The 26,332-nt window shown below is 41.8% G+C and overlaps 1 protein-coding gene across 1 annotated transcript; it reads left to right on the top strand.

Moving 5' to 3' along the window:
* The first annotated feature begins 5,985 nt into the window (after positions 1–5,985).
* KCNJ2 (potassium inwardly rectifying channel subfamily J member 2) lies at positions 5,986–14,946 on the top strand. The gene is made up of 2 exons (XM_047081500.1): positions 5,986–6,141; positions 11,179–14,946. The coding sequence occupies exon 2, from the start codon at positions 11,394–11,396 to the stop codon at positions 12,675–12,677; it is 1,284 nt and encodes a 427-aa protein (XP_046937456.1). The 5' UTR covers positions 5,986–6,141; positions 11,179–11,393; the 3' UTR covers positions 12,678–14,946.
* Positions 14,947–26,332: the final 11,386 nt, after the last annotated feature.

Raw genomic sequence — 26,332 nt, 5'->3', positions numbered from 1 at the left:
GGATTTATTTTTTATGTTTTCCTGCATTCTTCTATATTTTTAATGCTTCTCTGGTACATTTTCTACAATTGCTTTGACAGTTAAAAAAAAACAACCAAAAAACAGACCTATATACACTCATACACTTGAGAACCCCACACGCACAAACTGTTAAAGCCTATATCCCCAAATCTAGACGTTCTGGTATATACCCTTTCTTTCAGAAGTAACAGTACAGTATCATTGGCTTTACTCAAACTGTGTTTTGTGTTTTCTTTATAGCTTGTGGCACATTCTTTAAATGTCTATAATCGTGACTAACTTTGGTTGTCTGAAATTGTTTTTTGTTGTTGTTAGTTCTGGAAAAAGCCAAGGTGCAGGCATCTTATGGCCGGGCTCCTTGATCTAAGAAGCTGCCATCCGATGGCAGGGCTCCCTGATCTAAGGAGCTACCGTCCGTGTTAACAAAGAATGAACTCAGGCTTTAGGTTCATTACCTTTAAGGGAGCTGATGTGTCACAGACAACACAGATACAATGGTCATCGTAATCACTGTGCTAAGAGCCTGTGTAATGTAGGGTCTGGCCTGAGGATGATTATGGTATTTTCAGAGTGTAACTGTCTCACCCACATGAAATACATTAAGTCGTCCAGAGCATGACAGAAGAGAGTAATTTACTAAATAATAATTCAGCTGCACTGGAAGTGTGAATTAAAAAAAAAAAATTCCCACTTAGTACTGCTGGTTTAAAAATATTTGGTGGAAAATAAAGATCATATTAATGGAAACAGTAAGCACTCAAATGATTTCTCAATAAATGACTGTATGGTTTTATTGTACATATATGTATAAACATGTGCATATTTGCAGACACAAAGATACCTCCCTTACCCGGAGGTCTTCCTCAACTATTCATTACACAGTAAATACAGGACTAAAGCATTTAAACACTCTGAGAGGCTAAAATAGATGTCATAAATCCATATCCTGAAGCTTTTTTACCCAAAAAGGAAACTGACCAAAACAAGGTAACTCCAAGTTTGGCATCTGCTCATACTATTTCAAAAATATATATCTACTTTAAGCCTTTTAGAATATGTTTGTTTTCACTTTGCATATATTTCTAAGCAACCCTGGTTATATAAGTTCTCAGTACAGTGCAGATTAGAATCAACAAATTAGATAGAGCATGATGGCAGCCTGATATATTTGACAGAAGAAAAAATGAGAAGTGAAGGCTGTCCTTGGTGGAAAAGAGGGGAAAGAAAAAAACAAGCAGAAGACTTAAATAAGCTTAGTCTAGAGTCATTCAATGTAGATGACATTGCTCTTACTGTACCCCGATTGTCCCCCTCTGTTGCAGGTAAAAATGAAATTGCTTACGTTTATTATAATGACACTGAATCATTATTCAAAAGTCGTAGTATACTCAGAAATACTGCATTCCATCTATCAACTGACATTTATTGAAACTGACTTATTTCCTTGGCCACGTGCAAAGCAATGAGGATATAAAGACAAAAAAGATATGAGAGTGGATTTTGAAAAGCTCTTAGGTGGAAAAATATAGGGACAACTATTTGGAATAGCAGGAGAGGAACAAAATATGCTACACTAGAAATGTTTATAGTGGGACAGGAGCAGTCAAAGGCTTACAGTATATCAGAGAAAATAGTTCCCACCACAAACAAATTTCAATTAATTAGAAAAGCCATTATGTGATACACTGCATTCCCAGGGATGCCAGGAAAAGAAGGCATCCTCACTGTGTGTTACAGTGGTAACAAATGGCAAATAAGGCTTGTGGAATAAATCCCACTGCTTTAGAAGAAACAGTGTCTGTGTAGGCAGAGACATGTAGCATTCTTAGAAGCAGCTTATAATTTATACACAGGATTGCATGTCTATGGACAGATCTGGGAGCCTACCAGTCGTTTTAGGACATAAACTGAATGAAAAGACAATCCTATCATCTAGTAGGCTCTTAGCATCCTTAACACAACTCTACATGGTAGTATATCACACATACTAAGTCTTCGATCCTGAACTTCCCCATAAATTCCAGTTGATTCTACAGAAACTCTTCAGAATTTTTTTTTCTTGCATGATCTATTTTACCACTTCAACCATAGGCTGCCTTATCCTGTCATTGGGCCATTTGATTTTGCTTGTGCATGGTTTGTCTTCTAATGAGAGACTCTCGTTGTGAATTCCCAGAGGGAAGAAATTGTCCCTCCCAGGGCTCTTAAGTCTCCCCTATCACTCTGCATATAGCTAAAATACAAAGTATATACTCAACAAATACATTTAGTGAATTTAATATGAAGATTAACTCTTACCAATATGTAATCGAAATTGCCAAAGCTGTTTTCCCATAGATAAGATTACATTTGGTGCCTTAAAACACAATTTCCGGGAGCACCTGGGTGGCTCAGTCGGTTAAGCATCTGACCCTTTTTAAAAAAAAAAAAAAAGTTCAACGTTTATTTTTGAGAGACAGAGAGCAAGCAGGGGAGGGACAGAGAGACAGGGAGACACAGAATCGGAAGCAGGTTCCAAGCTCTGAGCTGTCAGCACAGAGCCCGACACAGGGCTTGAACTCACGAACTGTGAGATCATGACCTGAGCCGAAGTCAGATGCTTAACCAACTGAGCTACCCAGGTGCCCCATCATCTAACTCTTGATCTTGGCTCCAATCATGATCTCACTGTTCGTGAGTTCGAGCCCCATGTTTCGTCCTAAGCTGACAGCGCAGAGCCTGCTTGGGATTCTCTCTCTGCCCCTCTCCAGCTCTCCTACAGCACACAGCACTCTCTCTCTCTCTCTCTCTCTAAATAAATAAATAAATAAATAAACATTAAAAAAAAATACCATTGCCAATGGCCTGTCCTCATTGCAGGAGATTGCAAACTCATCTGGTCTAACGCTTTAAGTTCACCTGACATTTATTTATTATTTCTTGCTATCAGTTATTACTTTGAAGATTACTAAGGGGTTCTCAAAACACAGTGGATGCAAACGAAAGGAGTTTTTCACTTCTCATCATTGTAAAATTGGACGGCATACCTGGTTAACAGAAGTCTGAAAATATATCTAATTGCTAGAGATATTTATATAAGTGCAAAGGAAAGATCTGTGTTCCTAGCGGAACAATCCCTTCTGCGTCACACAACCCTTCATAATCTAACTGCAGATCTGGATTGTGACTAATATTTGGCTCTAATATTATAGGTGGTTACTGTGGAGGGAATCAGTAAGGGCATAACTGTCATTTCCTTGGAAAAATTTAATCCACAGATGGATCCCAACACCCAACTGCATTGGTGTCCAAAACTAATGGGGATTTTTGCTAAATAAGGACTGATTCAGCCAAAAAAAGATACACTCTGACTAGAGAAATCTGTACCATGCATCACTCCAAAAAGTCCTGAAAGCTTTGGAACACTAGAATTTTCCTAATAGGGGCATAGTGACAAGTCACTTATTAATTAAAATGCACACTTAATTTTTTTTTCCCTTTATAACACGAAGCAGTGGGGTTAGTGCCCTCATGCATTTACAAAGTGTCATTTACTTACAAAACTTAATCCTTCATGTTTCCTTATTTAGCTAAATAATTAAGGTAAAACCTCTATTCAGGCTGGGAATCTGCGCATTACAAGAATCAATTTTTCTTTAACTTCAAGAAATAAGCCTTGCTGCATATCAGCCCATGGTGGGTAAGAGTGATGCTGATGAGAAAGATTAAGGTACGTCTATTTATTTTCCCCCTCCATGACAAAATTTACACAACAACCATAATCTTATAACTTCGTGTTCATTTCTTTAAAGATTCTTCTATTATATGAAACTATCTTGGCCTATGATTCTACTGTTTATTCAGTTAGAGTATTAAAATAAAACAATTTCAATCCACATGCCAGGAAAATGGCACCCCTTTCTGGGTGACTGACTTTCAAAAAGAGCTCATTACCTGGAAATAAAAATGCTGCCTCTCCGAATTCACATGGGCTGTAAAATTCTTAGCTATCTACAGATGCACAGACTGAATCATAATAAAGGACATACACATAAATGATTAATTTCCTCTTTCCCTTTAGTCTTAATATGTTTTAAGGGGTTGATTGGACCTCTCCCAACTGTTTCTTAGAAGAAATCCATGAAGAAACATATTTCAGAAGCAGCTTATTGTGGTGGGGTGAGATGTCACTCATTGTCCTTCCTCTGGCTACACAGAGTTAGCTTGTCTGTCTCCACGTTTTTAGCTTTGCGCTGCAGCCTGGGTTTCTACACATCCATCTATTTGGCAGAGTTAATGCAAGCTGTTCCAAAGTAATACATTACTTAATAAATATTAAAGTGGACACACACACCCCTACCGCCACCCACCCCACCCCACCCCGGGTGAGGTATTATTCCCGCATACAAGGCAAGACGGTCACAGGGTTTGGAGTACTGTACAATCTCAGCAAGTGGGACGCAACAGCAAGACGTTTGGCTCTCAGCGCACATACGCCGCACGCACAACTTATTTCACACTCTTAATTTCAGTCTCTCGCTCAGCGCCAGGACAGGCGGCACCCTTGCTAAAGCAGGGTTAAGTACGCATCTGCAAAACCTAGCATATTTCACCAGCACCTCCTAGGGGCCAAGTGAGGGAACGAGGCTAGGAGGTGGGTGCCGGCGCAGACCCTTTCCTTGAATTGTCAAGTTTCACCTCCCCTACGCACACAAATCCACCAGTCCGTGCCGCCCTGAATACGAGCTAGACTGTGCAAGTCGTTTGGCGACTCTAGGAGGCCTTTTGGAGGTTTCAACCAACTGCACGAAGGACGCATTTGGTCGCTTGAGGAAATAAACATTACACACACACACAGGAATTTCAAACTCCGTGTAAGGAAGACTCCTAAATATACTGTGTCCTTTAAGAGCAAAGCTTCGTTAGGACGCCCAAGTAATCAGAGTTACATGCACTTACTCAATTGACACACACACAGAGACACACACACACCGACAGCCAGACACACGTACACACGGACTAAGCTGTAAAGCCGCAGGATCCAGACGCGGTTAACACTGAAGTTGACATAGGTTTTTAAAGGGTCTACATGCTCTTGCCTGGTTGCTGGGAATGAGGGCTGGGAGGCGCTGATGCGAGGGCAGAGCTGAGTGTCTGTAGGAGTTGCTGTTCCAGAGAATTCATTACTCTAATTGCTCTGATTTTAGATCAGTAGAGCGTGCCGGGCGGCGGTGGAGAAAGAGACTGAGGGCGGACAGTGCGAGAGGGAACGAGTCGTTCACCCTTCAGAGAAGTCTAGGCGCTTTGTAAGTAATTCACGAACAGCCGGGAGCAGAAAGAGCCAAGCGGCTCTGCAGTTGCAAAAGTTGTGCGCGTCTAAAATCCAGCCGGGTTCTGCGCGCCGTCCCGGTCCCTTTCCCCCATTGCATTCGCGGCTCCTCCGCCGGGGAATTCGGGGGCGTGGGGCCGTAGGTGGGAGCAAGGGGACAGGGAGGTGCGCCTGGGCTGCAACGCAATGCAATCCTCCCCGCCTGCAAACGGTTCGCCCGGCCCTGGCACCCCGCGGGCCCCTCGAGGAGGACGCACACAGCACGGCAGCCACCGAGCAGAGGAAAAGGGAAGTGTGGGGCTCGGAGACGGCTAAGGAAGCTCATCCCAACGCCAGGCTGCAATTAGGCGGCCGCAAAAGCCCGGCCGCGGAGCTGCCCACCTGCTGCTGTCCCAGCTGGGGCGCAACTTCCTCCTCCCCCGGCCGGGGCCGGACTCCCCGACCCGGCTCGGAGGGCGGAGGGGGAGGAAGCGGCGGCAGGTTCTCCTCGCTGGCAGCGCCGCGGGTCGCGGGTGTAGCATCCTCCCCTCCCTGCCGCGATTCCCGGGGCCGGCCGTGCGGCCAGGCGCGCCGCGATTGGCCGGCAGGGGCCGGAGGGCGGAGCCAGGCGGGCCGGTATCTCAAAAGAGCCCAGGATATTGCAGAGCGCACTAGAGCCCTGGCCAGCGCACAGTCTCACTCGGCGCCGGCAAGCTGGGTCTTGGGGATTCTGGTTTGCTTTGGCTCACTCGCTTTTACAAACTACTGGATCTTACATGCCTCTGTACCCCCCACTTCCACTCCATGTCCCCATGCTCCTGCGCCAGCAACAGGTAAGGGCTGCTGTGTGTTTTCTTCCCTCCTTGTCTCCCGCTGCCTGTGTGTCCGGGGGAGTGGACTCGGGCCGCCGTCGCCGACCCTACCCTGCCCCGCTGCTCCAGAGGTGCCCAGCTGTCACGCTGCTGTAGCGCTTACCCACGCTGCGGAGTCCCAGATCATGCCTATGGAGTTTGTGTGCGCACCAGAACATCCCCAGAGCTAAAAATACTGAGACATGCTTGGAACAGTTGAGCAATAGAAACAGATTTCTCTGCAGCATCTGTGTGTGCTCATAACTTCCAATGCACCAGCTGTAGCGAGATACTGAGTTTGGAGACATGGGCCAGGGAGCCTGTGTTCGATTCTCGCTCTAAGGGGAAAAAAAAAAAAAAAAAAAAAGGCGGGGGGTGGGGAGTGCTTCTAGAACACTGGTCTCAAACCTTGGCAAACTTGGGACTCAGCAGTAGTCTTGATCCTTGGAGTTTTTTTGTTTTTGTTTTTGTTTTTGCTTTTTTTGTTTTTTTCCCTTTGTCATTGCTTCAAGTGTAGCCTCGAGTTCCAAACCGAGCGAGCGTCTCTCAAAGTTGCTTTGCTGGGGAAAGAGAGCGCGAGCCCGCGTTGGATTTGAGCCCGAAGACAGCAAAACTTTCACATCATATGTCACTCTGTCCTAAGCAACGTATTATTCTTAGTAATAATAGTATTAATACCTAAGTTGAAGACAGGGTGATTTCAGGAAAGCACAGTGGTCAAAATGACTTCTGCAAAAGGATTGCATCATAACATAGACTTGTCATGACAATTGAAAAAAAAAAATCGAGATAGGAAAAGGGCAGTTTAATGTCTGTGTCTGGATAAGCCTAGCAGTAGGATGGTAACTAGGATACCGCTGTGAATCCTGGGGATTTTCATAAGCTCAGAATTTACCTGTTAGGAAACAAGGCATTGAAAACGTGTTTTAGGTATGAAAGAATGCGTATTGACTTTTACCACTTACTTTCTTTTCACATTAATAATCAAAAGGCTGTCAGATTTCCTCTCACTAACCACTGCCCTGTGTCTGCTATATATTACCTGTACACTTATTAGCTTTTTCTCAGCTCCCCTCCTCCCCCACCCCTGAGTGGTTTATTTATATTTGCCAATATCTGAAAAGTCTCCAGGCTCAGGAGTAAGAGCTATTACTTCCAGGATGGTGAGAGGGGTCAACGTTGGGGTCAAGGTCATTTAACTTTGCTTTAACCCCTCCCCCTCAGGTTTTGGTGGCACTTTCTTTAATGTTATTGGCATCCATAGGAATATTTGCTCTAAACGCTTGTGAATTTGGCTTTTTTTTTTTTTAAGGACACACAGTATTTCTGCTACCTTTAGATGCTCCAGCTGTAGAATCTCTGGTTAGCTGTAGAGTCCTTGAATAACTTTTCCGTAAGCATGAAAGATGGGCCACATTTTTACCTGAACTGACAGACTGTTGCAGGTTTTATCTCACCAAATGTGTATATTTCTCAGCATTTGCAAATGCTGAATGATGCTACGTGCATTGCCGAGTATAAACGGTAGAGTGCTCACATAGATAAATGCATATCCCTCTGCCTTTCCCCTACTTCCCCTCCCCCTCCCTTCTGTTTACTGAGCTTCCAAGAGGCTGCTTTGCCAGCAGTTGTGCTCACATAGCAACATGTGCCCTGAGCACACTCAGGCTGGTCTATATGGCGTCAGCTGGGGAATAACTGCTCTAAACACTCATTAGCAGACCTTTCTTTCAGCCCAGCACACTTTCTTTACCTATCCTTATTTCCTGTCCTTAGTTAGAAACTTTCTTATCCACTGTTCACCGGGACCTTATTATGGGACACATTTATTCTTCATAATTATATTTTTCCTGTTTTTTATAACCCATCTTGGAAGTATTTCCCATATGGTAAAAACGATTCAGATTCACTCATTGATACAGTGTTATCTCCTTGACCTTGAATTTATCTGTAGTGCTCTCTCTCTTTAACATCTACCTAAGATTGAAACGGCTGAACTATTTTTTTCCACTGCTTATGCTTAATTTTGGCTCAGCCTATAAATAGTCTTAACATGAACACCACCACATGTAGCCTCTCAATTTCCCAGAAATACTTTCTACCTCATTGGTTATAGCCTGGGTAAAATGATTATTTGTATCTATTAAATTTACATCAGGGCCTGAAATATTTTGGCTCAGAGGGGAATTTACACATCAGATCAACTATGGATTCTCCTGAATTGTACCCCTCAAGGAGTCACATCACTTAGTGATCTCCTCTACTCTTGATTGAATGTTTCTCACACAATAATTTTGAATGTATGTCTACAATAAAGTTGCATGAAAGCCCTGTTCCTAATGAAAGTTTTTTTTTCTAGACACTCATGAATCGGTGATTTTCAGTGAGAGAAAAACAGGCAAGGAAGTTTTCTGCTTGCGTAAAGTCAGTTGGGCATGTGAGTAGGTCAGTAAAAAGGACATTCATCATAATGAAATATTAAGACAATCACCCTAGCAAACTGTGGCAGGTTTAGAGTTTTGCTCTGTGATCAGTTTCCCAAAACTCTGCATATACATAATGTGTGTAGACACATATACACACAGAAATCTGTTTTGGAGCATATCTATTCGAAGTGACAAAATCTTCCATTTTGCCAAAAAACAAAAAACAAAACAAAACAAAACAAACCATCTTTTTTCTCCTTTGCAGGCAGAAGGGTAAAATTTCTAAATGATGCTCTGCATGTGGAACAAATTCTGTCATTAACAGTGGAAATAAGACAATAATAGTCGCTCAATACAGGCTGTTTTCAAGTTCTAAATGCAGAAAGCTATCCGTAGGAAGCTGGTATTGTGTTTTGTGGAATTCGAACTAATGTCCTGGGGTCAGGATTTTTGGAAGATCGTAATTCAGTCTTTAGATTTCATATGGTTGTTATGCTTTAATCTGGAAAGAGTGAAGAAATAAGTCAGAAGAAATTTGAAACTGTCTACTCGTGGTCCCTAATGGTAACTCAGATGGAAGGCTTGTTTTGAATCATGAAAAGGGAACTTCTTGGTGTCAACTCATAATATAAGATTCTGAAGTCATTCAGAGCTCAAGGATACAAGCACTATTTAAGTGAGCTTTCTCCCCATCCCCCTTTTTTGGAAAGTACACCTGTATCTGCTGTTATATTATTATCCCTATCTGGTTTTGTGTAGAAATCCTTGGCAATTTCACATGAGCCCAATAATCTGAAATCACTGTTAAAACAATTCTTTCCATGTCCAGGACCTAGAACCCTGAGGAACAGGAGGCTTGTTCCTTTTGTCCAAGTACAAACTTCGTAGGGAAGCAGACAAAACATTGAAGCAGGTGGAAGACTGGGAAGGCACAGTAACTTCTTTTTATAAAGTAATTCAAAGGCACTTTCAAATCGGGCATCATTTAGGTGTCAAAAGCTGCCAAAATGTAACACACATTGCAATTTTCACAGATGACTAATCTCAGGAAAAATGTGTTGGGGCACATTCTTGCATAATAACTTGGATAAGGAGGGAGAAGCGAAAAGCCTGTAACGAGGCATTTTCAAAGACAATACACCTTGCCTCTCTTTAGGGGGGGTGTACCAAAACAAGATACATGAACAGCTTTATTTTTTTTTTTTTTTTGCAGTTGGCTTGGCTGAGATTGATTCTGTTAACCACTTAAATCTTAATGTGGTTTGGAGGGGGGAAAGAAAAAGTGGAGTCCTCATGATCAGGGCTGCAGCAAATCTCTGCTCCTTGCCATCTGGTTTTCATTGTCCCCCTTTATTGCAGGAGATCGATTGGGTTGTTTGACAAGTGGAGGATCGCTTTTGGTTTTTATATGCCATATTAGTTTTGTTAATTTCTATGTGGCGAAGAAAACATGTTAGACTTTATCTTACACTTCTGTTTGTTGGTCAAGGAAAAAAATAGTTTTCTTTGGAGTGAAGATGGGAAGTTAAATAGATAGTTTTTACCTAGGTTAGGATAAGGCAAGAGGAAAAAATTGAAAAACTACTATTTGTTCACATTAGGTAAAGGTGAGTGCCTTCTCCATGGGAACATATAGCAAACAGGAGCGCTCGAAGTGAAAGTAAACTGACAATTATGCTCTACTCCTACAAAGTTGTCTCTGTTTGGGAAGACCCAGAATTGGACCCACATGAAATGAGTTCCTGCCTTATCTCAATTCGCTAAAGACCTGGTCCTTTGGCACAAAGGTGCTTACTTCCTAGCCTGTCATTACACATGGCAGTCCCATCTCCAGAGAATTTCAGGACTCATTGCTAGGCAACAGACTCGCTCTTTATCCCCCAGAGCAAACCTACGCCTTCAAGTCAGAATCACTTGCACTAACAGAGATGTTATCAGGCATTTCTGCAAAGTGGCTGCTTGCAGCGTGTGAAGTGATGCAGCAAGTCCAAACAGTCTCCAGAAATTGGGACCGATTTCAGATCATCATAAGGGCTGTCTACTCAGTTTTATCATTTAAACAAAATAGTCTGTGCCTTCTGCTTTCCACCGTGTCATCAAGGGCTCCCATATTCTCCCATAATGCGCCTGCAACTCAAATTAATATTAGTGTTCTGCATTTATATGAAATGTTCTCTAGACATTTTGAGTTCCCAAAACCTGGCGACAAACTTTGGTCTTAGCAAGCCTTTCTCCTGCTTAGTAACTCGGGACCCTAGCATGTAGAGAAGGCAAGAGAGAGAATAAGAGAGGTTATCTGGAAAATAGAATCTCCTAGATTGCTGGAAAAAAATAGGGAGAAAAGGACCTGAAATGTTGGTTGAAAGGCTGTTCCAAACAACTAACTCTTCTATGTTTATTGACTTTGTTTGTATAATACAGATATTTTTTAGGGTACAAAGAAATGAAAACTCCTGTTATTCAATGCAGAGTGTATTTCTCTATCTCTGACTGTATCCTGCTAGGACATGTTGCCTTAGGGAGTAGAACCCTTCAATAATGACTTGTTTTCTAGTGAATAATGTCTTTTGTCTGTCTGTTTGGTTTTTTTCAGGACATGTACCCTGGATGTCAGCTGAGTGACTAAGGTAGTGCTGCATGTCAGTAGACAGACCTTGGTAGAACCTCAAGGCTCCCGGAGACCCCCATCTCTCCTTGTTTTTTTGTGTGTGTGTCCTCACTGAACATTCAAAACTGTTTCTCCAAAGGGTTTTGCAAAAACTCAGACTGTTTTCCAAAGCAGAAGCACTGGAGTCCACAGCAGAAGCGATGGGCAGTGTGCGAACCAACCGCTACAGCATTGTCTCTTCGGAAGAAGACGGGATGAAGTTGGCCACCATGGCGGTTGCAAATGGCTTTGGGAATGGGAAGAGTAAGGTCCACACTCGACAACAGTGCAGGAGCCGCTTTGTGAAGAAAGACGGCCACTGTAATGTTCAGTTCATCAATGTGGGTGAGAAGGGACAACGGTACCTTGCAGATATCTTTACCACGTGTGTGGACATTCGCTGGAGATGGATGCTGGTTATCTTCTGTCTGGCTTTCGTTCTCTCGTGGCTGTTTTTTGGCTGTGTGTTTTGGTTGATAGCTTTGCTCCATGGGGATCTGGATGCATCTAAAGAGAGCAAAGCTTGTGTGTCGGAGGTCAACAGCTTCACAGCTGCCTTCCTCTTCTCCATCGAGACCCAGACAACCATCGGCTATGGCTTCAGGTGTGTCACGGACGAATGCCCAATTGCCGTCTTTATGGTGGTGTTCCAGTCCATCGTGGGCTGCATCATTGATGCGTTTATCATTGGCGCAGTCATGGCAAAGATGGCAAAGCCAAAGAAGAGAAACGAGACTCTTGTCTTCAGTCACAATGCTGTGATCGCCATGAGAGATGGCAAACTGTGTTTGATGTGGCGGGTGGGCAATCTTCGGAAAAGCCATTTGGTGGAAGCTCACGTGAGAGCACAGCTGCTCAAATCCCGAATTACTTCCGAAGGGGAGTACATCCCCCTGGATCAAATAGATATCAACGTTGGGTTTGACAGTGGAATTGATCGCATATTTCTGGTGTCCCCCATCACTATAGTCCATGAAATAGATGAAGATAGTCCTTTATATGATTTGAGTAAACAGGACATTGACAATGCAGACTTTGAAATTGTTGTGATACTGGAAGGCATGGTGGAAGCCACGGCCATGACAACACAGTGCCGTAGCTCATATCTGGCCAATGAAATCCTTTGGGGCCACCGCTATGAGCCTGTACTCTTTGAAGAGAAGCACTATTACAAAGTGGACTACTCAAGGTTCCACAAGACTTATGAAGTGCCCAACACTCCCCTTTGTAGTGCCAGAGACTTAGCAGAAAAGAAATATATCCTCTCAAATGCTAATTCATTTTGCTATGAAAACGAAGTTGCCCTCACAAGCAAAGAGGAAGATGACAGTGAAAACGGAGTCCCGGAAAGCACTAGTACAGACACACCCCCTGACATAGACCTTCACAACCAGGCAAGTGTACCTCTAGAGCCCAGGCCCTTACGGCGAGAGTCGGAGATATGACTGCTTCCTTCTCTGGAATATTTACTTTAAACTACAGTCTGTTGGTCAAAGGCCCAAAACAGTTATTCAGACGACGGTACTGGTGAAGAGGTGGGTCAAGGCAAGTGGCCACAAGGGACTGAGGCTAGTACAATGGTTTCAGAGAAAGACTGTAAGCTCGGAGATGAACATAAAGCACTCAACGTGCCTCCCCCTCCCCACCCCTCCCACCCCCACCCCCGTGACCCAATGGCACATACATGTTGTAGAATAAGTTATGGGGTCTTTATGTATTGTTTTGTGTTTTTACAAAACTTGAACTTGCAGGCAAGCCTTGGTTGGGTATTTGACTAATCCAGAATGCTTCTCTTTAGGGAACAAGAATGTTTTTAATGGCATAACAAAGGCAAGACTCTGCCTTAATTTTTGAAAAGCTGCTAACTACATGAACACAAATTGTATTTTTGTTGTTGTGTAGTTTTTCTTTCGTGTAATTTAAAAGTCAGTGTTGAACTTTGTTGAAAGCTCATGATTTGTGCTTCAAAGTGGCAAGTGTTTGCCAAGAGCTGCCAAAACGAGAGCCTGATTTTTTTGAGGCCAGTAATTTGTTTGCTAGAATTGATTTTCTCTCTCTCTCTTCCTCTCTCTCTCTCTCTCTCTCTCTCTCTCTCTCTTTGGTTACATAAGGGCATTATGTAACACTAGCCAAATGGTAGCCTCTGGGTTTGTTTGTTTTGTTTTTTTTTTTTTCTTCCATGATGTTAATGGGTTATCTCAAATTTTAAGTTAGACTACCTAAAATAAATACCAAAGATAATGCACATTTTTGCACAGTGGAGCTTATACTAAAAGGGATAAAAAGCCCCGTGGCTGCCTTGAAATCAAGAGACAGTAACTTTGAACCTCAGCAAGACCTTGAACTGCCCCTTCCTTTTTCACCTTATTCAGAAAATAGAACATCATACACACAGAGTCTAGGAAGTGTAGTGCTTTTTCAGTTTTGTTCTTTCATGCAACTTGTGTATGCTAGGAGAAAGAAGAAAGGGGAAGTAAAATTCACACATACACAATATTAAATATCTTTTCTTTCCTGCGAGGTAGGGCTGGCCAGGCTAATGCATAAGGTGCGAGATGGCGATGTGCTCTTAGATTTTTCTGGGTTTCCCCTTTTTGCACATTCCAAAATGTATTCCTGGGTTGGAGTTCGTTGGCATCCTCAAGGCTGAGCCGTCCAACATGAAAGATAAATAAGGTTAAACCCTTGTGGCTGAATTCGTTGCCCCAACTGTCAGGACACTTCCAGCTTGACTTTGCCTTTGAGAAGATGCCACAGCTGGCCTCTAGGCTGGTTCTTCCGATCGGTCTGTGTGGAGCAAGTCCCCTGGTGTCTGGGAAGCTGCAGATAGATGCCAAAGGGGGAGCCAGCGAGATGTGGACCAGCCACTTCTGATGTAGTACATCAGCTCAAGTATTCAGGAGGGAGAGGAGAGTTACTTTCTTTTTAGTGGTAGAGGGTAGGAATGAAAATATCGCAGTATTTTAGGGTCAACAAGAGCCATAGAAAATATAAGGCGGCCACAAGTAGAGGAGATAATGAACTACAAGGTTTACTTCTCCTTTATATATGCACCCCTGGGGTTGGGTCTGAGCTGATCCTTCTAGCCTGTGGATCCTGAGAGCAGGTTACTAAGGACACATTGTTTTCGAGAAGTCTCTCCTGCCTGGCTGATCAGAACTCTTTTATTTTTTCCCTCTTGCTCTAACTCAATAATGGAACTCTTTTTTTGGCTTAAAGTTCCTTATGTGTGAATTCTGGGGGGGGGGTGCTGACTTTTCTTTTTAATTGGAGTCTCAAAATCAACTCTCTTATGGTATTATATCCCTGTATGCCATTAAAAAATAGCTTGTTCTGGAATCCTGTATTTTGTAAATTGATGTGTGTGATAGTCTCTGGTTCTTGAACAGCCATCTCTGAAAGCTGTGCCTGCAATAATATGACAGATTCTGCTGTTCTCAGCCTTCAAAGTCGATGGGTTTGAAAACTGGTGTTCTTTTCACCGAAACCAAGACAGAGATGTCAAGCAAGTGGATGCTATTTTAAATCCAAATGTAAAGGCAGGTTTGGAAAGTTGTTTAGAGAGTTGGAGGAACTGGGGTTGATGGGACAAAACGATTGACAGAAGAGGGAACAATTTGGCTGTTGACAGTGAGTGAATACTGAGGGCTCCAGCTGCTGCTATTTCGATATGTTGCAAAGGAAAATAATCAAACCAAAGAGTATTCGGTGATATGTAAATGAAAGGAAGATGCGATGGAGAATGGGGGTGACCACTGAGAAGGTTCCTCCCAAACACACAGTGCTGCCACTTAAAAACACTTGAGATATTTGAAAGGGGGTGGGTCTGGGGGCAAGGATGAGGGAGGGAAATCTTTCAACTTCTTTCTGAAAAAAGGAAAAAAAAATCTAACATTTCTGGTGCACAGGTTTGTTTTTGTTTTTGGTTTGTTTTTTTTTTTCTTTTCCAAGAAAATTTTGCAGAAGCTATGTTTTTAAAGTGTACATTTTATAAAGTTTATCAGATATTTTCATATTTAAAGCCAAATGTAAATAGAAGTCTGTAAAGGGAAAAAAATTGCCATAGAAAGTATAATTTCCGTAATTTCTGAGAGCGAGTACCTATATGCTACCGGTTAGCATGGTTTTAGCAAATATTTACCAGCCTTATAAGGTTCGTGTTGCTATGTTCTGTTATTTATTTCAGCATGGACTGTTCATTTGAAAGCTTTTTCTAGTTATTAGTATTTTTAACAATTACAAGCTTTAAATGGCAATTTTTTTTTTTTTTTTTTTTTTTTTGTCAAGAGCCAAGACGCAGGTAATGCACAACACGTCTTGTTGCATTTTACCTTCAAAACATTTGTCCTTATTGACTGGGTCTCCTTTCTGTAATTAGCGCACATATGTCATTAGAATGAAGACAGAGGAGATTCGCCGTGAATATCTGGGGTCTGTTCCCAGCTAGGTGTTGCTTCTCTATTGCAAGCAAACCCCCGTTGAATTTACTTAGGAATTGCTCCCTTTTAAAGAATTTTTGCTCGTGTCTGGTTGGGCATTATATTTTTGGGAGGAGGCATAGATTCCTGGCTATCCTATTTTTTAAATAAAAGATAGACAAAGTGAATTCTATTTTGACTATTGAGAATAGAATAGTTTTCTATCCCTCTAAGAAGTATACTTGAATCAGACATTGTAAGGATGTCGCTATAGCACTGTAGCCATTTCCAAATTCCCGGAGAAAGTCTGTTTTACCTTAAAAAAAAAAAAAACCACACCTATTAATGCGTTATTTTTTTTTCTCCTCACTTCCTTTCTTCCCTGTAAACTTCCATCCCAAACCCTGATGTCTGTTTGATGCACTCCGTCCCCCCAAATCATGTTACCCTCGCGAATAACAAATGTCAGTTCATGTTTTATAATAAGCCGCTCAGTAAGGGCAAGAAGCTTGTTCTGAGAAGCAGAGTGAGTTCTTTTTCACTCTGGGTCTAATAAATGTTAAGGTGAAAAATAAAAGTGTTCTATAGGCACCTCCCAACTCCTGACTAGAATCTCTTTTTCTAGTTCTGTTGGGTTTCAGCTCTGGGCTCTGGCGAGTTGAACAATCCCGGCCTTTGACAATCGTGATCACTATTATTTTCCCATTTGCCGTCTTTTTGTATCTAAAAGTCTTCCTATTGTACTGCACAAACCATGGATTGTACATATTTTTATATATTATGTCTTATTTTATTATTTCTAAATAAAAAATTAAAAATTGAGGACAAATTCGTGCAAGAGTCTGTGGGCTTCCTGTGTGATTGCTGTAGAATTGCTGAGATCGGAAGCAAATGTTTCCAAACAATAGGACATAAATCCTGACCTTTGGGAAGAATAGAGCCATAGAAATTGCCCAAACAGGGAGGTGTGGTGGAGTGGCAGATGAACTTAATCCAAGTTAGAGGAAGTCAAGCTCATATTTTGTTTTTGGACAGAATGTCGTAGGTAGAGAGAGGATGGAAAACAAAGGAGCAGATAAAACTGACAAATTCATAAGCTTTAGCTTTTGACTCTCTGTTTAATGATATAGTTACCCTTTATGGAGCCTGAACCATGTGTAGGGTTCTGCCTTCTATATTATCTCACTGTCCGCCGCCCCCCCCCAACCCTGGCCGATTAGGATACTATTATTCCTGTATTATAAATCAGGAGTTGGTAAAATTGTTCTGTAGAGGGCCAGACGGTAAATATTTTGGGCCTTGCAGAACAGAGAATCTGTGTCAACAATGCAACTCGGCTCTTGTAGCGCAAAAGCAATCACAGATAATATGAAAATAAATGATGTGTTTCAATAAAACTTGACTAACGACTGGTGGGTCAGATTTGGCCCATGGCCTGTAATTTACCAACCTTGGTTATAGAGGAAACTGAGGCTGGATTTAAAGCTAATGAATTGCTGAGATGGTATTTGAATTCAGATTTTAACCGCCTCCCAACTCAGTTTAATCCACTAACCTATATACTGTTTCAGGACACAAAGTTACCAGGGATAGGCAGTCTCAGAGAAAATGCCACTTCTTCCAGCAGATTTGGAATAACTTAACTGTTTCTTCATGATTGGAAATACTGAGGAAATCCGCAGTCTGAAATACGGGTTGCTCCTTAATATTTTTTCTTTAACAAATACTCACAGGGCACTTCCCGTGTTTCAAGCATGGTTCTAGATTCTTTGTAAGTATGAAATAATTTAATCCTTACAGCAACTCTATGGAGTAGGCAGTGGTATTATCCTCATTTAAGAAACGAGGAACCAGGCCCAGGGAGGTTGAGTGCCTTGTTCAAGCACACACAGCAACTAGGTATTAGAGCTGAGATGTAAACTGAGGCCATTGAGCACTGGGCTGTGCGCTTTTTTTTTTTTTTTTTTTTTTTTGGTCTTTGTTTGATCACTACTCTATGCTTTTCCATTTGGAGGCATTCTTGGCACAAGTTTCACCATTTAACCCAAGGCCTTTCTGCTTCTTAGTTTCTATGTTCCTAGGTGATGAAAATGCATTCCTTTTCTCCACACGGGACACATGAGCCCAGGATTTCCACCTCCTTCATAACCTGCTCCTCCATTTCTCATCCAGTTCTTGGAGAGATGGAACAATTCACAAAGGGTAGAGGAACAACAAATTTAAGCATTGGTTGTGGGATCTGGGTAAATTTCAAACTTCAGATTAGTTTCCATTAACTAGGAATTGCTCGGTCCTGTCTCCAGGCGAAACCACAAAGCTCTGGTACTAACCAAGCTACGGGCACCCTACCACATTATATACACTGTGCTTTCTTCCCACTCAGGGAGCCAAAGGTGTAACAAGATCCTCTTGGTGACTGGCCTCACTAAGCAAGATATATAATGGTAACTCCAGGCAGCGAGCTGAATGCTATGTGTGCCTCACCTCTACTTAAAAAAAAAAAAAAAAATTTTTTTAATTAAATATATATACCAAAAGAAAAGGCAGAGGTGGGATTTCAGAGTCTTTCTGCTTAGGCCTTCTTTTCAGTGACAAACAAAACCTCCAAATCCTGGCCTGCTGAAGCAGCGGCTCCCCAGATCCTACTTGCAAAGAAGAAAACAAATTTCCCTCTAGAAATTTCCATTTTAGAGCTGGCAAAGCAGATTAAGTCAGTCAGATTTGCTTCCCAAATTTAAATAAATACATACGTAAATAAATGAAGGCTAGCTCCATGTACCTTAAGAACCAGCTCCATGATCAGCTTATTTCAAAAAAAAAAACAAAACAGACTTTTTCTTTTTCCAAAATAATTGAGCTCAAGGACTCTAGTGACCTGATGATTTGAGCCACTCTATGAGGATTATTATAATAACTTTAAAAATTACATAATTACAAGGTAACACCTGTAAGCCATGAGTCAATAATTCTACCACAGTACCTGCTTCTAGAATAGGGTGACCAATTGTCCTGGTTTCCCGGGGCGGGGGATGGGGGTGGCGGACAGAGGGGCTTCCCCCGGAGGCAGGCATCACAGTGCTAAAACTGGAACCTTTCTGGGCACACTGGGATGAGTTAGTCATCTAGTTTGGAAGGTAGTGGAGTAGGATTCTGGGAAAGGAAAGGAGAGAGCCATTAAGAAGAATGTGGAAGGGGAGGAGTTTAAAATTCAACACAGGATTATTACTAACTAATAAGAATAATAATGATGAATAATTACACCTAAATGGCTCTCTCCAAATAACTGCAAGTTGTTGCCTTCAGGGCATTCATTGTTTTGGAGGAAGGGCTTTCTAAAAGACTATACAATTCCCTGCTTATTAAAAAAATTGAGATGTATTATTTAATGTTTCCAAGGAAACAGGCTAATAGGTGCTGCTCTGTCTGGCGGGATGTGCTTTTAAATTTTGTCCATTAAATCATCAGCTGCGGTTCTGTCCATTGCCAGAGTCCCTTCACATCATTTAGGCTTTTGTTTCCCATCCGCTGTGTCCAGGACTAAGATAATCCATTATAAGGACTGTACGACTGAGGTCAGAATGCCCGGCAAACCAGAAAGGTGAGCTGAGACACAAAAGTCTGGCTTGAATAAAGGGATTTTATGATTTCTGTCCTTGTTTTCAGAGATTTTTTTTTTTTTTAATTTCAGGTTTGAGATTATGTTCCAAGAGGTTGAGGCTGTTAAAGGTTTTGACTTCTCGAAAATTCCGTTCAACTTGACCAAACATTTATGGAGGAGTTATTACCTGGTGCTGGTTATTCGAAGTTTTCTATGTGGCCTTTGTCTTCATTAGATCATAGTTTAGAAAACGAGCAGTGCAGATGGATATTCATTTTGTCCTGCAACTGTGAAAAGTAGTTGAGTTTGCAACAAAAGCAATGTATGTATAATAACAGCTGCCAGTTACCGAGTGCTCCCGATGCATTAGGCGCTGGACAACGACACAGTTCTTGCCCTCGACATACAGAAATCTTCACTTCGCTGAATATTTTTTCAGGGATGTCGCCATGGATTCAAATATGTTTGCAACAGCTTACTGGGAATTGTTGAGGTTGCTTTTGTCGAAACTTCGCCCCCAAGGATGCTGTTCTTCCCCTTCTTCGTGCTGAACGACGGCTCTAACCCCAGTCCCCGCTGAGGTTAGTAGGTCTGGGCAAGCACCTGCCTTAGCGCCGCCCCAATCCTGACGCATGCGCAGAAAACACCCCTTGGGCAAGCGTCTGACTTCACTCCTGGTTAACAAACAAGTGAACCAAAGTCACGCTGTGTAGTTTAGTTTGGCTTTTGGTTTTCACATCTTTGCTACTATACTTCTACATCTAAATTGCTAGTTAAGCAACCTTTTATTTGAGCCTGGAGAGCGTTCCACTAAATGGCTTGTAAGAGTTTCTTTCAAAATCTATAAATGGCTGGATTAGGCGTTTAGACACAGACCCATAAAAACAGATTATTTACCAACAGCGAGGTGTGAAAGGCAAGTGTATACACATCCCTAACAAAACACTCTTGGCAAAAGCGCTCTCAGATGGCAATCATTGAGGGAAAGTCGAATCAACAATTCAGAGATTTTCTTCCGTCCTGCCTTAAGCTCTTTTGGTGGCCTGAATGTCAACATTCGTCCCCGCCTTTTCCAGGATCAGCCTAAAGTTGCAGCCTGCATCACTCTGGCGCGCTTAGTCAATGAGGCAGCTGCATGAGATGCCCCAGAGTTGCCATAGAAACCGAAAGAAGCATCGGAGCACCTTCTCCTTAATTTCATCTGAGTGACTTTATTCAAGAAGCAAAAATAAAAAGTGCACGAGGATGTAATTATTGAAAAAACTGTGTTCGATGATACAGTATGTACTTTGGCCTCAGTCTACAGCTCACTTCTCCCTTCTATTTCGAGACTAACTTCAACTATTCAAACAGGAGTCTTCATGTAAGGTTTAACTGAAGTGAGCCCAGATTTGCCAAGATAAGGGAATGAGGCTTTCTTCTGAATTTCGACCTTTCCCCCAGCTCATGCTTGACATCTGAATGTAAAGTCTTTTAAAAGCGGGTCCATTTCGAGTGTCTGTGCACATTTGTGCACATTAGGCCCTCTGGGCTCACCAGGGCCGACAGAAACTGCTCTGCCTTCAGGCATCCGCTAGTCTAAAGCATTCTATAAGTTTATGACCATTTTGTAGGATAATAAAAAGAAGTGGACAGGAGAATGCCAAATAAAGCAATTAGTGGAGAAGCTCGCTAACAAAATTCTTCCTCTTTTTCTTCGTCTTCTTCATTTTTTTTTTAAATCCTGTTGCTACTTGTATAAACAGCTCCTTTCACAATAAAGAGGTGGAGGAAGGAGATACAAGTACCTCAATAGTTAGTGCTATTTGCAATATTCACCTAGGACAGAGGGTCAGAACTAGAGTTCTTTTTACCCCTTCTGACGGGCTAATGGATTAAATTTGCTGGAAGAAAAAGTTCCCTCTGCTCCTTACTCTTTCTGTACTGAAACAAGGCCATCCTGAACCTTCCTGCTGGCATGATTTGGAAAGTGTTTAGGTTGCTATTTCCTGCTAGTGATTTGCATGAAGCCGTGTGCAATATGGAATTTACTTAAAATGGAAAACGCAAAGGTACAAGGTGTGTCCGATAAACAAGAATCCAGCCTTATTTGTTGTCTGAGTATATGCCTTGTCTGTTCTCTTGATTTGCAGGACTGTGTGTAACCCCTCTCACCATTTTACATAGTGTGTGGTCCTATGCTGAGGCTTTCTGCAAGGCAAATAAGTCTTTTATAAGAATAAACTAGGAAAGAATTTCCCCCTTTTGGAGAGACAGCAGACCGCAGGTAAACAAGGTGGCAGGTTGGAGCTACTGCTTTTTGTTTTGTTTTGTTTTTCAATTTTTTTAATGTTTATTTATTTTTGAGAGAGAGAGAGAGAGACAGAGAGAACATGAGTGGTGGGAAGGAGAGAGAGAGAGAGGGAGACATAGAATCCGAAGCTGGCTCCAGGCTCTGAGCTGTAAGCACAGAGCCCGATGCAGGGCTTGAACCCATGAGCAGGGGAGATCATGACCTGGGTGTAGGTCATGCTCAACCGAGTGAGCCACCCAGGCGCCCCTTGGCTAGTGCCATTTGTAAAACCAGTCTGGCCATGCTGTTTAAATGCCTGCTGATTTCTTCACTGGATGATTTGTTTTTCGGGTGTTGAGTTTGGTAAGTTCTTTATAGATTTTGGATACTAACCCTTTATCCGATATACCATTTGCAAATATCTTTTCCCATTGTGTCGATTGCCTTTTAGTTTTGTTGTTTCCTTTGCAGTGCAGAAGTTTTTTACCTTGATGAGGTCCCAATAGTTCATTTTTGCTTTTAATTCCCTTGCCTTTGGAAATGTGTTGAGTAAGAAATTGCTGCGGCTGAGGTCAAAGGAGTTGCTGCCTGCTTTCTCCTCTAAGGTTTTGATGGTTTCCTGTCTCACATTTAGGTTTTTCATCCATGTTGAGTTTATTTTTGGGTATGGTGTAAGAAAGTGATCTAGTTTCATTCTTCTGCATGTTGCTGTCCAGTTCTCCCAGCACCATTTACTATAGACTGTCTTTTTTTCCAACGGAAACCCTTTTGCCTGTTGGTGGAAATGCAAATTGGTGCAGCCACTCTGGAAAACAGTGTGGAGGTTCCTCAAAAAATTAAAAATAGAACTACCCTATGACCCAGCAATAACACTGCTAGGAATTTATCCAAAGGATACAGGAGTGCTGATGCATAGGGACACGTGTACCCCAATGTTTATAGCAGTGCTTTCAACAATAGCCAAATTATGGAAAAAGCCTAAATGTCTATCAACTGATGAATGGATAAAGAAGATATGGTTTATATATACAATGGAATACTACTTGGCAATGAGAAAGAATGAAATCCTGCCATTTGCAGCAACGTGGATGGAACTGAAGGTATTATGCTAAGTGAAATAAGTCAGTCAGAGAAAGACAGATACCATATATTTTCACTCATGTGTGGATCTTGAGAAACTTAACAGAAGACCATGGGGGAAGGGAAGGGGAGAAATAATAGTTACAAACAGAGAGCGAGGGAGGCAAACCATAAGAGACTCCTAAATATGGAGAACAAACTGAGGGTGGATGGGGTGGGGGAGCATGGGGGACAGGGGAAAAAGGGTGAAGGGGATTGAGGGGGGCACTTGTTGGGATGAGCACTGGGTGTTGTCTGTAAGCGATGAACCACGGGAATCTACCCTCAAAGCCAAGAGCACACTTTACACGCTGTACATTAGCCAATTTGACAATAAATTATATTAAAAAAAAATTTTTTTTAAATAAATGCCTGCTGAAACCAGCTCCATGCTTGCCAAAAATACGGAGCTGAAGAACTTGCTTGAGAATCTAAAGTTGGAAATGTTTACTTTAACGAGTCTGGAATTCCCAGACTCTTGTACCTAGAGGTACGTAACAACTACTCACAGGAGGTTATGAGTCTGTCCATCATAGTTATCATATCAGATAAAAAGAAGTCTGTGCAGTTACAAAGTTGCCCATTTCTAACAAGGAGCGTTTTCCTAACCACATGGTCGTTTGTTCTGGTTAGCATCTGAATGGTTTCAGGAGGTAAAAAAAAAAAGTCAAATCTCACTGGACACTCCCAGTGAAGGTGGGGCACGGGGTAAGAGAAAAAAATACTCAAGAAATAGGACCTGAAAGATAAGTTAGATGCTGTCTTCTGTGGGGTGTGTGCTAAAAACCCGGACTTGGCCTCCCATGTGAAACTTTCTGCAAAGTCCACGTTGCTTATAATGGGTTTTTCAATTCTTTTGGATAAACTCAAAGAGGAGTTGAATTCTAGTTGTGGGTTGTTGTGGGGGGAAAGCAAAAACAAGTCAACACCAACGACAGCAGCTAATAGCCGGGCACAATCCATCTGAACTCAGAGCCAACAGGTATTTAAAGCTGTGTTCAAGGAACTTCCTCTGAGTGGTTGTTACCTGCTTCTAGGTACAAAAGTTTGGAATTCTAGATTTTAGATTCAAGTCACTTTTGAGCTTTGAGCCTTGGTTTGCTCATTGGAAAATAAGAACAAAGACTGAATTTTGTGAGATTTAAAAGGAGATAGTTTTTGTAAGAGTGCTTTATAATTTTTGAAGTACTATATATATATTGGTATTTGTAGTAGCAATTTTTCTTTTCTTTTTTCTTTTCATTATTTCTTTTTATTTATTTTACTTTTTAAAAAAATGTTTATTTGTTTCTTTTTGAGAAGGAGAGAGCATGCACATACATGAGGGAAGGCAGAGAGATCCCAAGCAGGCTCTGTGCTGTAAACAGCAGAGCCCAAGGCAGGGCTCAAACCCACGAACTGTGAGATCATGACGTGAGTGGAGATCCGGAGTCTGACGTTTAACTGACTGAGCCACCCAGGTACCCCGTTTTTTATTTTAGAGAGAGAGAGTGAGAGTGAGAGTGAGGGAGAAGTGCAAAGGGAGAGAGAGAAAGAGAGAGAATCCCAGGCAGCTCCATACTTGGTGCAGAGCCAACTCGGGGCTTGATCCCACATCCCTGGGATCGTGACCTGAGCCAAAAATCAAGAGTTGGATGTTCAACTGACAGTACCACGAGGTGCCCCCTTTTAATTTCTAATACAGATGGTCTTTACTTCAAATTCAAAACATTTGTTCATCTCTCCCCTATGCTTCCTCTGCCCACCCCCCCCCCAAAAAAAAGGAAGAAAAAAGAAAGAAAAAGAAGAAGAAAATCACCTTTTCTCATTTTGGAAACATTCACCAAGCATCCAGTACCTAAAACTATGATGTGTGTTGGAGACTCAAAGGTACTCTTTTCAAAGAGCTTGCAGTGGGGTGAGGGAGAATGAGAACAATTACAGTACACTAATTTTAGATTTCTATATTTGTGCTCTGACCTTAGCAATCAAGCCAAAAGACCTCCAATGCAGTGTCTGTGCAAGAGACGTAAGCATGCTTTCCTCCACCCTTGCTGAGAAAACCCGTGGCATTACCTGTCGTGTAATATCATATGTACTAAATGCCAAAGTGTTTTATTATTATTTTTTGGTATTTTTTTTTTTTGTATTGGAGTTTATAAGGTTGGAGTTTATGCACCTGGACCCTGGCACTACGTGAAGGGAAGGCGTTGTCCTTGGCAAAATGCTCAGTAACAAACCTATCAGATTACAGAGTGGATTTCCTTTATCTTGGGGCATTGGACTCTATTCAGGGGGCAAGAAGAATAGGATTTCACAGCTTGTTAGGACATGCTAGTTATTTCTTATTCTCGTTCTTTGTGAGAGAAGACTGTAATCTCCTGGCATACCTCCTAGTAGGGTCAATGCCCAAACAAGAACCGTATTAGGCACCCCAGAGGCCTTCTGCTGAACAAAATGGCGTCACTGGCCAAAGGAGTTGGCTCTTCCTGGAACTTGTAGCCAAACTAGAGTGGCCTTGCTCTTTTACAGAGGATTGGTGATGTTTCTGTCAGGGTTGATCATATAAGAAAACCTCCTCTACATAATCTCAGTGTCCAAAGCGATTTCCCCTCATTGGATTCCAAGGAATTCTTTTCCCATCACTTCCTTATAGATTAGATATATGTATTTCTCTCTCTCTCTCGGCTTTCATCACATCATTTTGCAAGCCAAATCACAAAATTTTCGTGTCACTGAAATCTTTTTGGAAAATCTGCTAAAACGAACCGTTTATTTTCCTTTGATGAATTCTTTCAAAAGAAAAGCTGTATTCCTGACAGGGACTTAGGAGGAAGCACATTTTGCCCATCATCCACACCCAACCACGTGCACACCCACACACCCACACACCCACACCCACACACCACCTGCACATGCACGTGTAGAACCGAAGGCACTCCCTTTACTCCCAGAGTCCTCACTTTAAAAGAGTCTGTCTGGTGATATTGAGATCAAAGGGGAAATCCAGCCCAGAAACCGTGAGAGCATGCCACAATTTGGATCAGTTAGCCTGAGTTATTTATTGTTTGTTATGTGTGTTACAGCTACAAGAAAGGAAAGAATAATAATAGTGGTGTTATGGGTGATTCTCACTTTTTGCTAATTTATTTATAATTTCCACAATTTGCCGATGAAAATGTATCATCATTTTAGGTCTTACTCAAGACTGTTGAATTGAACACATGGTTCATTTTTTACCATTCTTTTTATCTTTGTTTTATGATGTGTGCATCAGTTTATAAAATATCATCTGGTTGCCACTTTTGCCAAAGCCCATAGGTTTTGGGGTATGTAGCATTCTTGTATTTTTAAAAAATTTTAAGTAGTTTGTGTTAACTCAAAGATTTTCAAAAAGAATCTTTTTAAATGTCCAGTTGGATATTTGTTGATCTGTTTGCATTGTTTTGTTCTTATGGGAGGAGGTTGTTTCTTTTTTTGTTTTGTTTTGTTTTGTTTTTAATTTCTAACTTTATTCAATCATGTTCAGAAAACATGTGATATATTATTTTTCTTTTAAATATAAAGGGGGGTGCCTGGGTGGCTCAGTCAGTTGGGTGTCCGACTTCGGTTCAGGTCATGATCTCACAGTTCCTGAGTTTGAGCCCTGCGTTGGGCTCTGTGCTGACAGCTCAGAGCCTGGATCTTCCTTCGGATTTTGTGTCTCCCTCTCTC

This window comes from Lynx rufus, unplaced genomic scaffold, assembly GCF_022079265.1.
Source record: "Lynx rufus isolate CCGP_SWC_20201006 ecotype Redwood Valley unplaced genomic scaffold, mLynRuf1.p SCAF_18, whole genome shotgun sequence".
Taxonomy (NCBI): domain Eukaryota; kingdom Metazoa; phylum Chordata; class Mammalia; order Carnivora; family Felidae; genus Lynx; species Lynx rufus.
Note: the sequence above shows the minus strand (reverse complement) of the source record. Positions and strands in the feature narration are given on the sequence as shown.

Coding starts and splice junctions, on each gene's coding strand:
- KCNJ2 (XM_047081500.1), top strand. CDS start 11,394: ATGGGCAGTGTGCGAACCAACCGCTACAGCATTGTCTCTTCGGAAGAA.